At 37.4% G+C, this 17971-nt stretch overlaps 3 protein-coding genes across 5 annotated transcripts; all 3 read left to right on the top strand.

Moving 5' to 3' along the window:
* Positions 1-1134: 1134 nt before the first annotated feature.
* On the top strand, positions 1135-4212 carry LOC18607575 (uncharacterized). The gene is made up of 4 exons (XM_018114729.2): positions 1135-1227; positions 2755-3094; positions 3160-3232; positions 3496-4212. Exons 2-4 carry the CDS (start codon positions 2762-2764, stop codon positions 3981-3983), a joined length of 894 nt encoding a protein of 297 aa, XP_017970218.1. The 5' UTR covers positions 1135-1227; positions 2755-2761; the 3' UTR covers positions 3984-4212.
* Positions 4213-4711: 499 nt separating this feature from the next.
* LOC18607574 (Pathogenesis-related thaumatin superfamily protein) lies at positions 4712-8014 on the top strand. Of its 3 annotated transcripts, none has more exons than XM_088803643.1 (4): positions 4712-5083; positions 5185-5878; positions 7484-7587; positions 7684-8014. In XM_088803643.1, exons 1-4 carry the CDS (start codon positions 5023-5025, stop codon positions 7704-7706), a joined length of 882 nt encoding a protein of 293 aa, XP_088659769.1. In that variant the 5' UTR covers positions 4712-5022; the 3' UTR covers positions 7707-8014. The 3 variants fall into 3 exon arrangements, with proteins under 3 accessions (XP_088659769.1, XP_017971871.2, XP_007041886.3); XM_018116382.2 differs by having other exon boundaries at positions 4713-5083; positions 7699-8014; XM_007041824.3 differs by having other exon boundaries at positions 4720-5083; positions 7484-8014.
* Positions 8015-14387: 6373 nt separating this feature from the next.
* LOC18607573 (Pathogenesis-related thaumatin superfamily protein) lies at positions 14388-16839 on the top strand. Its single transcript, XM_007041823.3, has 3 exons — positions 14388-14751; positions 14878-15547; positions 15996-16839. Exons 1-3 carry the CDS (start codon positions 14637-14639, stop codon positions 16339-16341), a joined length of 1131 nt encoding a protein of 376 aa, XP_007041885.3. The 5' UTR covers positions 14388-14636; the 3' UTR covers positions 16342-16839.
* Positions 16840-17971: the final 1132 nt, after the last annotated feature.

Raw genomic sequence — 17971 nt, 5'->3', positions numbered from 1 at the left:
TTTAATAGAAAACACCATTCAACGTGTCGTTGACAAGACAAAATTTATACCCAAATTTAGTGAAAGATTTGATTAACGGTGTTCTAAACTTTTACTCATGGTTTTTCTTCAGCAATGATTAAGGCTCCCAATGAGTCGAACTTCAGCCATTTCCTTCTCTCTGTATGTCTCTCCCTCTCTCTCTCTCTGGGTCTTTTTGGGTGTTGATCAGAGAAGCATCTTTGCTTTTGGGTACATAAAGGAATAAATTTGGAATTGGGAACACTGCATTGACTTGGTGGTGTTGCAAAATGGATTCAATATGTATGTCAACACCATTAAGAGAAAACTTGGGTCTGACCCTTTAGTTTTCTAAACAAGTTATAATTGTTGTGACGGCCATTTATCAACAAACAACATCATGTTGGCTTTTCCTTTATGGCCTCCACTTTGGAAACAAATTCTAGGACTAAAAGAATCCTATATACTGAAAGAGAAATTTGTCATTTCCACCTTTTTTGTTCTTGTGTTACACAACCAAAGCTGGCATTTTTGGGGCCATCTCAAAGCACAAGAAAGCATTTCAATATGTTCTTTTTGGTGTTTATTGCCATTTGAATTTGACCCTATCTGCTGCAAGACTAGTACTTAGTAAAGATGTCTCCCTGAATTCTTGTTACTAAATTTTGGGTATCCATTGCTTGGTGAGAAACCTGCAAAAATCCTAGTATTATGATACAAGAAATATGGACTCAGATCTACGACAGAAACATGGGCAAACATAAACATTTATGCAAATACCCAACATTGGCTCATAGCACTAAATTGACAACCATTTTTATTCAGTTTATCTCAAATTGCTTTATGACAATCTTGAATTCTAGGTGTACAGATTTTGATCAACAAATAAGTGAAGAAATATTCTTTAGCTAAGGCCCAAGGTTTTCCCAGTTCACGTTATGGAGGCCCAAATTTGACAGTAATGACCAAGACCATAAAGTTTCAGAACAAAAGTCTAGCATTTGAACGGCTAAGATCAGCTGATTAACTCAACAGAATAAAACGCATTGTCTGACGTGGCTACAGTTGATTGAGTCAGAAAGCCCCTTACCATTTATAGCCATAGGTACGCGCTACATTTTGTTCAGGAGCAAACTCGGTCCTCCTTTTCTTCTCTTTCAGCAGTTCTGTCTTTAAACTCCTAACATGCGAACTCCAAGTCCCTGTCACTGAGCAGTTTGAACAAAGGTACTTCCAAAAGAAACCAACCTTTGTTCTCTGTTTGTTTGCTGAGAAAATATGCCAAGTAACCAAGAAAAAAGCTGTGCTTTACATCTTCAACTGATGGTGCTTTATTTTTCTTTTTTTGCGTGAAAATATTTCTTAGTTCTTATTTCTGGGTTTTCATAGTTAGCCTTCTGATAGCCAAATGATATACATAAGGCTTTCTGCATATTTATGAGCAATTTGGATTGTATTGTTTCTGTTATTAAAGTCTAGTTTAGATTATATTGATTGCTGAGCTTATCTTAGAGGATGGGAGCAGACAGCCCCCATAGGATCTTATTTTTGAAGATTTTTTCAATCTTTGAGAAACTGGTGGCTGATTGGAAGATCTTGGAATTTAAGTTACAATATTGGTGGGCATATGAGAAATTAATGTAGGTTGTAATCTGTGATTCATTAACTTCTTCACTGCCTTGTTTCATGAGCTTGAAGTTGGAACTCTGTTTTTAAGTTTGTTGCTATCTTTGTCGACACTAATTTGACATTTTTTGAGTACACACATAGCACAGCTTGTAATATTAAGTTTGGATCACTTGGGAAATATTACCAAATTTTTTTAGATATGAGATCATCTAAGTTTTGGACCCTTAATGTGTATGGTTATTCCCTCAAAAGATGAATCCATTTATTACATTGAACACAGGATTTCTGGAGATAAGTCGTATTTGTCTGTTCATTCTTCCTAACACTTCTTCAAAGTTAATAGTTAGGATGTCAAGTGATTGCATGTGTTGCATATATGTTCCATTTAGTGATTACTCTGGTGCCTCACCATTTCATTACCAACTTGTTTGTTAATGACTTCAAAAAGTAAATTTTCGTGTGTGTTTATGTTGTGTTTGGCATAAAAAACTAGTTCACATTATTAGGGCAGTCAAATGCACCTATGGCAGAACCTTGAATCTACTTGCATGAAGTACATAAGCTGAACCCAACTGTCTAATTAGTATGATGATAAAAGAAAAAAAAACTGTCTAATTAGTATGAATCTGAAAGTAGAACTAGAGTACAAGTGTAAAAGAATTGAAGGTGAGGGATGAAAAATATCAGATGAAAGAAAGCTTTAGCCATTGGTGATAATCACAAGTGCGGCAGTTGATGAACTTTCTAGGCAAGATGACCAGTAAAACTTAAATTCCGAGTTTGGAGAAGAAAGCCACACTATTAAAGTAATAACAACTGGGTGCGTAGAGAAATCTCTCCTTACACCATAATTTGGGTAGACATTAATTAGCAATCTAGGACCTGGGATGTGGTTAACAATCAAATGTTGACCTGTGAATTAACTATTGAATTTTTCTTTTGTGAAAATTTGAATAACTTTCTAAACTACTTCCAAAGGAGACTGTTGATTAGAAACATCACTCAGTGTAACAGCTTAATTCTGTGGATCTATCGTTTATGTTAGTATTTCTTCATATGTTTTTTTTTTCAAACATTGGTTAAAGAAATCTTCATTATCTTTACTAACCCCCTGTTACCAAACAGAGTCCAGATGTCTGCCACACAGGAAGGAGTTCTAGGTAGAGCCAAAGCAGAATGGACCCCATCTCGTGATGCTTATCTGGTTGAGATTTTAATTGAGCAGCATAATTGTGGAAGGACAGCGTATAATGAATTTAAGAATGAAGTGATTAGGTCTGTTACACGTGATTTTAACAAGAAGTTTGGCATGAATTTAGAAGAAAACCAAATAAAAAACCGTTACAATGTGATGAAGAAAGATTATGGTGTTGTTAAAACACTGCTTGCCCAGAATGGATTTGGCTGGGATGAAACTCGACAAATGGTAGTAGCTGATGATAAAGTTTGGGAGAACTATATTGCGGTATGTAACATCTTTTGAAAATTATCTTGAATTTGGTATGGGAATCTTATAATACATTGTTTTAGGTAAGAAGTGAAGCAAGACCTTTCCGACGCAAGAGCTTTCCCCTGTATAAACAAATGTCTATTATTTTTGAAGGTAAAATTTCTTTATGAGCTATGGAAAATACTATTTGGTCATAGTTGCTTTCTCATAAATCAATAAAGTATTGTTTGTTTGCTTTTATCATAGTTGAGAGATTGTCCATTTTCATTAAAAGCATGAAACTAGCTGATACTTTTGTTGTATTTGAATTTTGCAAAGGTGGTGTGCACCAGCCTGCTTACTTTGCAGAAGTGGTGTATGAAAGTGACTATATCCAAAGAACAATATTCTTTTCTCTTTTGTTGTATCTGGTGCAGGTGAAAGAACTACCGGCAAATGCATTCCACATGGTGTTCCAATGATAACCGAAGAGGGAAATAGCAACACAGAGACAGTCCGATCTTCAGAGCCAACTAACCTACCTACACAAGTAGTTGAGGGTACCCTTGATTCTGATTCAATAATTCGTATAAGTGACAAACAAGCAAAGAAAAGAAAGTCTGTTGCTCCTAGACCTTCAGCTCGTAACAAAAGGGTCTGCTATGATGCTGGTGAGATAATAGAGAATGCAATATATGACATGTTTTCAGCAGTCAAGTTCAAAGCTTTGCAAAGAGATGCATCAAATGAGAGAACATTGTATCAGAAGTGTCTGGAGGAGTTGCAGCACTTGGAAGAATTGGACGATGATGAGTTTACAAAGTCTGTTAATGTTCTCAAAGATGATAAAAATGCAATTGCATTTATGACAATTAAGGGGCCTCGGCGTTTGATTTGGTTGAGGTCTCTATGGCAAGAATCATAACCTGAAAAATTGAAATGCATTAGGAACTTAGCTTACTTCCGTAAGCAAGTGTTGTAATTCTTTTGTTGCAGATGCACATTCATGTGCAAGTTCTGTTTCCTTGTGAGTTAAGAGATTAGTTTGCCTTTTCTATTACCACTCATCAGAACTCACAGGTACCTGTTAGGCAATTTTTTTATTTCATATGCTTCATTAGCGTTTGTCGCTTTGGTCTTTTCCGACACAGATATATCTTCCTTGCAAGTTGAACATTTAAAACATTTTAGCTTGTGGATCTGCTTTTGAGCTTTCACTTACAGTAATCTTTAGTGTATACGTATGCGTAAGTTTTAAGTAATTAAAACCAAGATTTTAGGCTTTACGTGCAACTACAGGCAGCAAATGGAGCTCTCTACTCTAGACTCCTTTAGATGCAGTATATTCATGCAATTCAGACAACATCCTTTCCCCAGTCTCTTTCTCTAATCATGTTCATGCCAATTCTGAATAAAATGCACTGCAAAAATTTACCTGGCGATTTCGTTTGGATACAAATCTAGTCAGTTTGAAACTGATAGTCGCGTTACTCGTTCCTAATAATCACTATCTTTGCTTATAATCATCCATGGCAATACCGTATGTTGCGTCCATTCTTTGGGAAAACAGGGCACTAAAATATTACCATCCGATTGTACTTTTCCAGTGAAGAACAAGGTTCGTTAATTACTAAAAGATAAGCGGAAAGGGCACCGTGTAAAATATTACAGTTGTATCTCGCGGGGAAAGGAGAGAAAATTCAGGTGCAAATGCCTAAAAAACACACAAAATTAAAGAATTGATTACTTAATAAAATAACCCAAAACCAAAACCAAAACCGAAAGCCAAAAGGACAAAACCCCACAAACACACAGTCCTCAAGTCCCACTCCGACTACTCTCCCCTCTCCTCGCAAGAAAAGTAAAGTTCTTCCGTCTGTTCTATTCTTTTTCTTTTTTATTTTGTTTTTTGCCTACTCTTTAACCTCGAACTCCCACATTTTCTGATCTTTATTTCTTCAATAATGGATCGTCTTCTTCTCTCTGCCTCCTTCCTTTCTCTCCTCTTACTCTCTTTCCTCTCAGGTAAAAAAACTTCGAAGACTCCGTCTTCTCTCTCTCCAGGCCTTTTTCTTTTTCGTTATTTGGAATCTCTGCACTGACCCTTTCCTTGTTTTTCATCGCAGAAGTGAACCCAGCTTCTTTCGAGATCGTCAACAAGTGTCGCCACACTATATGGCCCGGCTTTTTATCCGGCGCCAACAAGGCTCAGCTTCCCACTACCGGCTTCGTTCTTAATACGGGCAAATCCAGAACCGTGACAATACCCATGTCCTGGTCCGGCCGACTATGGGGTCGAACCCTTTGCGGCCTCGACTCCTCCGGTAAATTCGTTTGCCTAAGCGGCGACTGCGGCTCCGGTCAAATTGAGTGTTCCGGAAGTGGCGCCAAGCCGCCTGCTACTCTCGCAGAATTCACATTAAACGGTGACGGAGGATTAGATTTTTACGACATCAGCTTAGTCGACGGCTACAATTTGCCGATGTTGGTCGTGGCAAAGGGAGGAAAAGGTGGGAATTGTAGCGCCACGGGTTGCTTATTGGACCTTAACGGAGCGTGTCCTTCGGAGTTACGTGTGGCGCGTCAGAGTGGTGGAGGGGGCATTGGGTGTAGGAGCGCGTGTGAAGCTTTCGGGGATCCTCAGTATTGTTGCAGCGGGGCGTTCGGAACGCCTGACGTGTGTCGGCCATCGACCTACTCGTTGTTTTTCAAACATGCCTGCCCACGCGCGTATAGCTACGCGTATGACGATGTTACCAGTACATACACGTGTGCTGGTGCTGATTACGTCATCATATTTTGCCCGCCTCCTTATACCAGGTGAAGTTTACCAACGAACTCCGCCACTGTTACATGTTTCTGAAACTTCAGGTTCTGGTTAGCTAACTGTTATGTTTCAGGGTGGTTTTTGTCATTTCATTATTTGCATGATTTGAGTAGCCAGCCACGCTGGCATGTTCCAGAAAATTCGGCATTTTTTGTGGATGAAGTGCAAGCGTAGATCAATTATGTAAATAAATTGACTTGTGATACTTCCTACTGGTGCCGTAGGGTAATGGGTTGGAATGTATTTTTCTGATCATTAATTTCGATGCATTATTCACCAAAAAGACTCTTTCATGGGTGGGATTGGGAGCTCGACTCGAGTTTATTCCACAAGTCATGGTTTGGATAGGTGCATTGAAAATTATTGATTTAGAATATAATGATAAAAAGTAATCTATACCGTCTTAGTAATACTCATTCTGATTGAATTTAATCACATTAATGTGATTAGTTGCAAAGTTTTGCTTAAATTGTTCTAATAAAGGTGTGGTCAACTTTTCCGAATGTAGATGATTTGAGGGATATGACTTATTAGTGTGTAGGAGACTGCATATTTAGTTAGCTGGAGGAAACATTTTTGCTTCGAGTTGGTAACAAGCTGGTTATCAGGTTCAAGCCAAATGATGCTTTGGTTGAAACTGTAAGCTCTTGGAATGATTGTTGACACACAAAAGAATTAGAACTCCTATTGCTATTTTGGAAAGGAATCTTGGTACAGCTGGATCTTGAAACCTTTCTAGTTGTAGTTCATGTGATGTACGTTGCTGTAGATGTGCTGCAGCCCACAATATTAATGTCTTACGTTTCAGAACCATTTTTGTGAGTGCCTTCCTGCAGAATTGGCTTCTTGATGGCAATATTAGAGCTGTAATAGTTCATTCAAAATTAGAATACCATAATGATGGTGCCTTAAAAATCTGATATTAGCACCGCAGTCCATCCCTAAACAGGAGGTGGTCAGGGTTATTAGAAGTTTTTGGTAATTGTAATGCATGAGGTCTGAAGTTCTGCCATTATTTATTTTGGTGGTCATCGCTGATCAAGTAAATAGCAATCTTAGGTATTAGTGGCTGAGCCTGTCTTGACAATCTGATATCATGAACTGTTTGTTTTTTATCCCAATGATTTTTATCGATTTATTTGGAAGACAATAGTAATGTGTCCCTAATCTTGGATTCTTTTTTTCTAAGATCAAAATTATTAGGAAATTTCATAACAAAATAATGATTTAAGACACAATATGCTTTGTTAATTCCAAGTCCTTAAAATGCTTAAATAGAAATGAACACTATGCCTTGAGAACATTTGGTTTCTCCTTTTTCATGTCCTTTGTGCCAGCCTTTTTGTCTTTCTTATATGCTGGATATACCCTTCACAATTATCAATCAATTATCCTTTAGAACTCTCTAATTATGAAAAAACATAAAACAAGAATGTCAGTCATGCAATGTGAAAGTAGGATGGAACGTATTGGCCATATCCAAAGGCCATATCATTGCATCCTTAGTGTAACAGTAACAAGTCTCTAGTTTTACATTATTTAGTAGAAATATCTCATGATACTCGTGTATTTATTTGTATTTTATGGATAATTTGCAGCCAAAAAGTGTTTGGGGCAAGGAAAGATGGAGCACTGCTACCACTTGTGAATAAGAGTATGATATACCTATCAAGCCTGAATAGAAATGGAGCTTCATTATCAGGTCTGCTCCAAGTGCAATTTACTGCCCGTGCAGCCCCTACTATTATGGCTCTTTTCCTCATTTGGCAACTTATTTTACCTTTGTGACTAACACTAGCCTGGACACTTCCAGTCAAGTAGTAGCAAGATCTAGCTGAAGAGAGTGCGTGCCGTCCTGTGAGTTGCTGTACCAGTTTCTCTGCCTCGCCCAATGGTTGTCACTGGATTAGGAAGACAGGCAATGTAAAAAGCAGATTGCCTACAGCTATTGGGATTTCACGATTGCCGCAAGAAATATTGTACATAGCTATCTCTCTGTACCTATTTTTTTGATCTACTATACACAAAGGTTTTAAATTTTTACTGAAAGTCTAATACATGTAAGTTCTGGCAAGGTTGAAATTCTGAGTTTAAGAAATCTTTTATTTTTTGTTTCACTTTGACTACAATAGTGGGCTGCCGGGCTGTTTTCGGTGAATAGAAATTTTATGCGGTCAGGTGTTTAGTTTTAGAATGCTTGGTGCCCATTCCAAAGGATTCAAGACTTAGTTGCTGCAGAGGCATTGATGGCCCAATTGGCTTAGAAGTTTGGCAGGACCAAGGGATGGGTAAGGGCTGCCCGCTTTCCAGCCTAGAGGATCAGGACCCCCGCAAAGGAGAACCTTTTGTGGAAATTTCCTTTGCGGACAGTAGGTTATTCCCCTTTTCCACCTAATATCTGCTTCGTTTTGTTTGTCCATTTGGGTTGCAGCGGAAAACGATGTTATCTCTAAGCAGAAAATATCTTTTATTCTATGATCATGTGATAGTATATCCATGTATGCTAAATGGGATGCGTAAAGAGTATGGGAGTGGGAAAGAAAATGGATGGGGTGTGGGGACTTGAGTTGCTGATCCTGAATCTGAGTATGAGAATGGGAAGTATCCGACACTCAACTATGTTCGTATTATATACTGGAAAGAGCTTCCAATCAAATCTTTTAAAGGGAGATGTAAAAATGCCATGTCTCCATCAGAAGTAGTTTCAGTGCCCAGTGACTGACTGTGAGGGGAAGAAGCTGGCCTTCACCACACATGGAGTTGGCTCCCCATGCAAATGGCTCACATGCGCTATAAGCAAGCCATGGCAAGACTGGACCAGGCCGAGTGTCGCAACTCTAATCTTCAATACTAACCACAATTGTTCCACGGGTCCACGTAATCCCTGCTTTTCATTTAACAACAAAAATTTCTAATTGTAGACACCCGATTCACCTGTCACGACACTCCATATTTTAAAAACTATTTCGATTTTCCTCTCCGTCACCTCCTGTACATCGTTTGCACTTTCCAATGCTTCCTCTCCCTATCACAAGTACCCCTCTACACTAATATATCAGAAATTGCTAGCCTTGTTTCATGAGACACCATGCTTCTGAAAACATTATCCATAATCTTCCTCCTTTTTATTGCTAGTACGTAAAAGCAAGCGTGGGCCACACCACCCACCATCACTACCTTTTCTTTTGTTTTTCGTTGGGCGAATATTAATAAGGTTGGGTTTCACAATGGTCCCTAGAAGGGAGCTGTTCCTTTTGGCCCATTAGCCCCAACTCGTCAGTGCAATTAAGCCCCATTCTCACACAGGAATGACTGTGTGCAAATGCAATTATGCTTAAATTAATGTTTCTCAAGGTAAAAGCAAGTTCCTAGCCCCTAAAAAACAAACTAAAAGGTTGAAGTAGCTCTCTCTCTCCGACCTCTCTGCGCATTAAATGAGTGGAAGTATTGGCATTTTGGAGCCACCAAACTGCAAAGGCACAAGGATAAAGAATTAATGAAAGACAGGAAACAATGCAATATTAAAAAGAATGCATCCATTTGGATTCAGTCACAAGTCTGCTTTAAGCATTGAATGGAAGGGAAGGAAAGAACTTGACAAATATAAACTAGAAAAAATGGAAATTATTGCAGCAAATGTTTTATATTAGTATATTATCTTAAGACACTCAGCCGTTCGCTTTAGACAAAGAAAGAGATCAAAGAGCGGCTTGTCTCATTAAACATAAAGTGGAACCTTATCTACATTTCACTTTTGACATCAGAGAATAATGTTTTCAAACTTCTCATACCAGATAAGAAGAACAAACCATCGATTTTTCTCTTTTCTCAGCTGATGAAGTGCTTTTTAGTATAATATAGAAACAAAACAAATGCCCCATTAGTTTACTCACTTATGGAACATAACAAAGGAGCTAGCAATCCTATTATTCTAAGGATATTTACACAGTAATCATGACTTTGTAATCCTGCGCACAAGCTTAGGTCAAGCATCACTGTACTTTTACTTTTGTGAAAGGAAATTTTGGTTGCCTGCAACAAATCTGTCTTTTATAAAAACCTGGGCACAGTCTTCATAGCAAATCATGAATAATTTGTTCCTGGGAATAGTAGTAGTATTCAGTTAGCGCTCAGCTGGAGAGTATCCTTTGAAGATTTTCGATTGACTATGAGAGATCTAAGTAATTACGTGTTATGCTTATGGCTTAACCAATGATGGTCTAATTTGTAGTCATCCGTTTCTGGCAAGACGAACATGCTTGACTGACGCAAAAGTACTTCAGTAATCTCCATGGGTCCATGGAGAAACGTTAAACACATTGCCTGGCACTCACAAGGGTAACAGAAGGCTAAATGACTCGAGATTGAAGTTATATATGTATTATCAAAGGAAAGATTTGTCTTTAAATAAAAAAGTCGTACACCAATTACTGAACCAAGGGTTGGAATACTTCTTTTTTTGGATAATTGAGTGCCAATATTACAGAATAGTAGGAACTCTCTCATAGAAAGGGAAGAAACAGTTGTGAAACGAATACAACTGAACAAAATAAGTACAACAGTTTAGTCTAGTTAGTGTACTAGGAGGAAGGGATTGAAGTTACAATCATTCTAAATATATAATTTTAAATTTTAAAGCAATACCTCAACGACCTTGTTCTTAGATTGATGCTAGAATAACTTAATTAAGAAATGAACGAGATGGAAATACATAGGATCCGTCTTTGGTTTAGAGATCAAATCTCAAAACCCTGGCTAATGTATATCCAGAATATATGTATAGCTTACAAATTCTAAACGATGGTTCCATTATCATGTGGTTTTGATCTAGTCATTATTTCTCTTCAATACGAGATTCAAATCCTCCCTTTTCTTGTCATGCATGCTTACACCAAAAAGGAGGTTAAAGTATTCAAGCTTTAGATTTGAATATTGTTTACTCAATTTGCTTCCAAGATCTCTGAGCTCGACCGTGCAGGCATGCAGCACGATGATTGTGTTTCTGTATTTATTTAAACATAAAAAGTGAAAAGAAAAATTATAGTTCTTCAAAATCTTGTTTGCATTGTAAGAAGAATAGGAGAAAGAAATTTGTTACAAAGATTTCATGCATCGTGGAACACAACTTTTTGTTGAAATGAATTCTCTGGCCACCAAATGCCATCCGATCAATTCAAGCATAATTTTTTCAACTATATAGTCACATGGGAGCCAGGACTGATCGACCCCATCTGTCAAGGGGAACAGCTATGATAATGCAAATTTTTACCTGGGTTCTTATTCTCTGAAAAGGTTCACTTTGTCAAAAGCAAACACGAGGGCAGCTTTACTTTTTACGAGAAGATACGAAAATCACACACAGGAAATTCAACACACTACTACCAGTTTTTCTTTTGGGGTTTAGGGTAATGTTTCTAAATCCAATTAGTTTTAGGGATTAACAACTTCCCTAACTTTCTGTAAGAAAGGCGGGTTACATTGCCTATGTAATCCTGTGTTCGTGGACCTACTTACTGCTTGAGAGGAAGTAATTAACTACATCTGATTATGTAGTAAAAGAGGACATCTCCCGGGTCAATGTCTTTGAGGAAACACCGGGCACCCAGAAGACAAAGATCCTTGTTTCCATATCAATGCCAATAATTATAGATAAAAGTGGTTTTCCATGGGAAAGTGCTTTTTTTTCTTCTGAATTTGTAGTAGTAATATACCCTTCCTCTTCGAAAGTGGAGGGAATCAAGTTTTAAGAGTGTGAAACGTCTGTTTTGAACCTGGAAATAGATGTTTGGTTCTTAAAGTCTCTCGAAAGACAAAGGAAACTTTTGCCAATTTATTTCCCTCCTATTTCAGAAACCAGAAAGAGAAACATGCCAACTTGCCACTTACCCTTTAACAGGTTGGAATTACCTTGGCCCTGTTTCCAGCACCATCATATTTCCTCTGCATATTTACCCTTTAACGGTTAAGGAGCCTGCTGGCTAGTACAATCTTTCTCAAAGCAAAGGGTAACTCAAATATTTTTGGCACTTTTTTTATTAGTATTTCCTACTAAAGAATTTAGACAAAAATTACTATTCATTCTTTACATTGTTAAACCAAGTAATTAAGGTTCAGTCCATGTAAGAGGAAATAGAGTTTAGCAGATATCTCTTGTAACTCTTGCAAGTTACATTCAAAATTTTTTTCATTCAACCCGTGACGTTTTTGTTGCCGATCAAGTCACTCTGTCTATTCCATTCATCGAAATACTTAATATAAGATCAAAATCGAATTAATTCTGATATCACTTTATTATAAAATTAATATTTTATTTATAAAAATATACCATACCCACATTTATAAAGTTACAACTAGTCTCTTACTTACATGGATTCCGCAACGCTGGTATTTTTTAAGCGGCAAAGGGCAAAATCACAAGTGGATTAATTAAAACTTTGTTTAATTTAGGGTAACGTTCTTTCCTAATCTAATTGTCTGACATTATTTTCAACATTTAAGTCAAAAATTTCCTGCTTTTCAATGAATATGTAGTGGCAATACATGAAAAGACGAGAGCATCGAATCCAATGCGTTTCCCATAATTGCGCTTGCGTATCCGACGTGGCATCCAATTCAACGGTCAGCTTAACGTGATGTGGCATGGAACAAGCCATTAGAAATGTGACACGTGGTTCAAATCTCGTCCATCTCAGCCATGCTTAAAACGACAACCTTTTTTTTTGTAAACAACGTGGGTGATGACAGTACACACAAAGTGACAAGTGTCACATCAAAGGAAAGAGGTGTTGGAGGTGGGACCTATTATTTCCCAAAGCTTTATCTCTTTTTTTGACTTCCTTGTACGTATGAGGAAATCACGCTGTGTCCTACAGTTTTGTCGTGGGGATTATCGTACCAGAACATACCACTTTGTTGGAGTATAACGATTTACTTTATTATACATTCAACTTGAATGAAAATGGAATTTTTATCAACTTTATAAATTTCTATAAACGATAAAAATATATAAAATATTTATACTTTTTAAATTTTAATTTTCTCAAATGAAAATACATATTTTTTTTCTTAATTAGCATTTTATGATTTTTTAATTACAACTTTGTGAAAATTTTTTGTTCTCACAATATAATAGACTGTTAATATTATTCAACAAAATTATTAAAATATTTTTAATTCAAAATTAGCAAATTTGTTTACATTTAAGAGTGTTTTTGTAATTTTAATAAAAAATTAACGGTGTAATTTTTTATAGGAACAAGAATTATCTATAAGATACTAATTAAAAATAAATTAGTTTTACTATGTGCTAATTTTAAAAAAAAAAAGAATATCATGTGAGAAACTTATAACAAAAATGTAAAAACTTTCTTTTTGATCTCATCCATATCTAAGACTAGATCACGAAACTATATGATTCTACCCTTCTTAAGATGATCATATCGAAGGTTATGGTTCAATTTTGGCAAAGTTATGAAAACATAATGCAATTATAGATTTGCATTTGTCTTTCATTTTTCTGATCAATGAATAAATAAAGTGACGGTAAAACTCTGGCTCCCCAAAGGTGACATAAATTTAGTATCTTGGAAAGCATGGCCTCTTTGCCCTAAACGATGGAAACTCATTATTCTAATCCTATTGAATCCATTATTGTTGCTCGGGCAATATGAAATTCCTCGAACTTAGGTTAATCAATACCAGCACAACTGATGAAAGTACGTGCTTGACTATGCACTAACCTAGGTTATCGGATACTCCTCGTTCCTATTGTTTTCCTATAAATTCACCTCTACTCTGCACTCTAGCTCGCACAGCTAAGCCACCACCACCCTGCCGAAACAGAACACGGAGGATCTCTTGCACTCAGAACAGAGCCAATACAAACTCTTCCAAACCTTTCTTGAATTGAATTCATATCGCCAATAAGCATTGAGAGAATTTCTAGTTCATGTAAGCGTATTTGTGAGGAACAAATATCCATAGACTTGGGACTTGGGTTGGATTTGGGCTAGGCTTACAAATACATACCAAATTTACTAACGAAAGTTTTTATCTGAACTCGGCTCGCAAGACTAGGCTTGAGGTTGAGCTTGGAATTCCAAACCCAAGCTTGCCCTCCCATAAGCACAAACAGTACTATATTTGGCCCTTTTTTTACAACAAAAAAGGCAGGAAGTCAAACAAGGTAGGACAAAGATATTTGTTTGGCTAATTAAAGGTTTAGTAAAACATAAATTAGTAATTAGTAATAACACTATTTTCAATCAAAGTGGAAAAATTTACGGAAAAAGGTGTTTACTTTGACAACTATCAGGAGAAGAGGACATGCATTTATGAGAGCTGTGAGACAAATGAAATACTTAAAAAATCAAGGAAAAATGCAAAAAATATGAAAGCTATGAAGTGAAACAGACAAACGCGGGGAGATTAAACAAAGCAAGATAGGAAGGAAGTGGGAACAAGTGTTATATTACAGTAGCAGCCAACACTGATCAGTCTCCTGCTCACTGACCTCTCCCTATCTCTTCTGTCATTCTTCACCAATATACTGCTTCATTTCTTACCGCTGCCACTTCTCTAAGGGGCAAAGTAAAGCCCCTACTCCCTGCATTGTCCTGTGTTCTCCCATTATTGCACCATTTGCTCATTTTCTGAAACCATAAAGCTAATACTCTCTGTTAACAAGCCATTCTGCAGTGGAAATCCTGTAGCTACCTAACTTAAAGCAAGTTGAGAGAAGGCTAGGAAGAAATGAAAGAAATTGGAAAGAGAAAAACTAGAAGAAGCAGAATCCTCATGGATCTTTCCTCCGTTAGCTCCTTAGCTCTCGTTCTCAACCTCATTGTCTTACTTGTAACCTCAAAAGGTTTAACCGAGCTCCCTCTTTTCTGGGTTTCTCTCACATTCACATTTTTAGCACGGAATTTATGTTTTTCAACATGTCAAAGTTTTAATCTTTAAACTAATTGAACCCGTCATGTTTTTTTATCAGGTGTATCAGGTGCTTCTTTCACATTTGTCAACCGATGTGCCTACACTGTCTGGCCTGGGATTTTAGCAAATGCAGGCAGTCCTAGACTGGACAGCACCGGATTCGAGCTCCCAAAAGACTCATCTCGTTCATTTCAAGCCCCAACGGGGTGGTCGGGTCGTTTCTGGGGCCGAACGGGCTGCACATTCGACGGATCCGGCTCTGGAGCTTGCCTAACAGGCGACTGCGGGGCGGGTCAGATGGAATGCAACGGACTCGGAGCTGCTCCGCCTGTAACTCTGGCTGAGTTCACCCTTGGAACAGGAGGGCAAGATTTTTATGACGTCAGCCTCGTTGATGGCTACAATCTTCCCATGATCGTTGAAGGAAGTGGCGGGTCGGGTCTTTGTGCTTCGACCGGGTGTACAACTGACTTAAACCGGCAATGCCCCTCGGAACTCCGGGTTGGGGACGGTGATGCTTGCAAGAGCGCGTGTGAGGCGTTTGGGAGCCCCGAATATTGTTGTAGTGGCGCGTATAGCACACCCGCGACGTGTAAACCGTCGGTTTATTCGGAGATGTTCAAGGCCGCGTGTCCGAGATCTTACAGCTACGCGTACGATGATGCTACAAGCACATTCACGTGTACCGGAGCAGATTATACGGTGACATTTTGTCCCTCTTCTCCCAGGTAAATTTTCACTGCCAATTTTGCTGTTTAAACTCTTAAAATGAAATGAAAAATGTTGACACTTTAGTGTTTGTTTCCCCTTAATTTTTCTGAGCTGTTTTTGTCAGTAAGATTTTTAGTCCAAATTTCTCTATTTTATGAACTTCAGTTGGGGGTTAGTTAAGGATCTACATGGGTGGTTTTGGTAGTTCATAACAATAAAGAGTTATTCCTGCTTTTCTTTTCTTTTCTTTTCCTACCATTTTGCTTTTTGTCCCCATGTCTTGGGAAATTGATGTGGCTTAATTGCAAATAAGATTGAGGGTGGAGTAGCGTGTTTTAATGAGGTAGGCTGCTTGAAATGTAATTTGATTTGTTTGCCGAGGATTTCATTCCATAGATGAATCTGTCTAAAATTGTATGTTTACTGGAAGCTAGTTAATGGTTTCTTCCTAATACCCTGTTGCAGTCAAAAATCTTCCAGAGATACTACACCAGTTACAGAAGCTACCCCAGTGACAGGCTCAACATCACAAGGTTCAGGGTCAGAATCTGGGGTATCATATTCGGGTAATGGTTATGGATATTCTGGTTCAGGGTATTCAAGTTCTGGCTATGGATACTCTGGAACCGGGTACTCTGGTTCAGGTTCAAGCTCTGAATCAGGATCTGGACAAACCATGTTGACAGATGGGTCATGGTTAGCTGGTTTGGCCATGGGGGATTCACCAAGAACAGCTTCTCCCTCTATTCCACAATCTGTTCTCATGGCATTAACTGCTGTCTCTCTCTTGTTTTCATTTCTTTACTTGTAGCCCTTCTCTATCTTTGTATCATGGCTTTTGTTATTTTTGTTAAATGTGAATTCTTTGCAGATTTGCAGCCTTGATGGGTAATGGGGTATGGCCTTTGTTTGAAAAGCGGACAGATTCTTGGTCCAGTTTGTAAACCATCAGCTTCAAGATTCCCCCCTTAGAAATTTCAGTGTGATATATAACATTAAAAGGTGTTTGTTTATCTAAAATTTTGGGATTTGTTGGCTCTTTTTCTTCTTTTTCACTTGGAAGGGTTTTGTGAAGTTAAAGCCAGCCCATCAGAATCTAGGGGGAATTTCTTGATTCGGTCTAGCAATTTTTGGTTCTGTCTTCTGCTAATCTTTGCTTTTCCAGTTTTGCTCCTTTGTTTCTTTTGGCTAATTGGGTTTGTAAAGAGAGCGAGAGATCTTCCTTAAAAGCTTGCTTGTAATGTGAAAATGTGAGCAGGATTTTGGCTGTTGTATGTGAAGGATGCCCAACTCGCACGTTTTCAACTCAGCTTTCGCCTTTGTCTGCCATGGATTTGGAGCATCACTATGTTCGGTGGAAGTGGAATCAATAGTAGCAAATAACACTATCAGAACGTTGGTTGAGTAATCAAGAGAATATGAGTAAATATCCAAGTGGGACCCTCCAAAAGCGAGAACAAAGTCTAAGTAGTTGGGATTGATTGTCCTTGATGCCATTATTTCCCCTTGAAAATTTTACCAAATGAAAAACCATTTGTCCAATTGGGATGAGCCAACTTCTACGAGGTGGTTGCAAAATTTGTTCGACGTCAATTTGGTTTTTGACCCTCTTAGCTAAAAATGATTAGCTAATGTCATCTGATGTAAGTCGGTTTGGCATATTCAAATTAACCTCTAAACGTCTTGTTCTTAAGAAATTGAACTCCTGCAACCTCAGTTACCATCTACGACAAAGGCTTATTGTTTAATGCCTGCAAGCATAAAGAAGAGGGCACTTCCAAGGCATATGGTAATGAAACCTTAATCCTCACCTCATAAAACGACCAAAACGAGGTTTGCTTAGACCTAATAATTTTGAACAAAACACGAGAAGATACGGATTAAATAAATTTTGAATTTAGTCTTAACGAGTTTCGTGTCTTAACGTGTTTGACATGACAAACACGTTTAAATATATTTACTTAATCGTGTTATCGTGTTTAATCATGTTATCGTGTTTAAACGTGTTATCGTGACACATTTATTAACCTATTAAAAATTAATAGTTAAAAATTATTTTAATCTTATATAAATAATTTTAAATAATTATTTTAATTTTTTTTTTCATTTTATAAATGGTATAATGTAATTATACATGCTCAATCTTAATTTTTAACTTTTGGTGATTATTTGATGTTATTATTATTTTAGTTTTATTATAATATTTTTATAATTATAGATTTTAAATTTAAATAATAAAATTATATTTAATTGTAAATATTTTTATTTAATCGTGTTAAACGTGTTATTGATTGTGTTGTGTTACACGTGTATTAAACGTATATGTGTTTTAAATTTAAGATATAAATATTAAACGTGTCGTGTTCATGTTTAGCTTTAACGTGTTTAATGTTTAATCATATCTGACACATTTACGACACGTTAACACGAATTGTCAGGTC

Source organism: Theobroma cacao, chromosome 2 (assembly GCF_053813885.1).
Source record: "Theobroma cacao isolate CCN51 chromosome 2, ASM5381388v1, whole genome shotgun sequence".
Lineage (NCBI taxonomy): Eukaryota > Viridiplantae > Streptophyta > Magnoliopsida > Malvales > Malvaceae > Theobroma > Theobroma cacao.
Note: the sequence above shows the minus strand (reverse complement) of the source record. Positions and strands in the feature narration are given on the sequence as shown.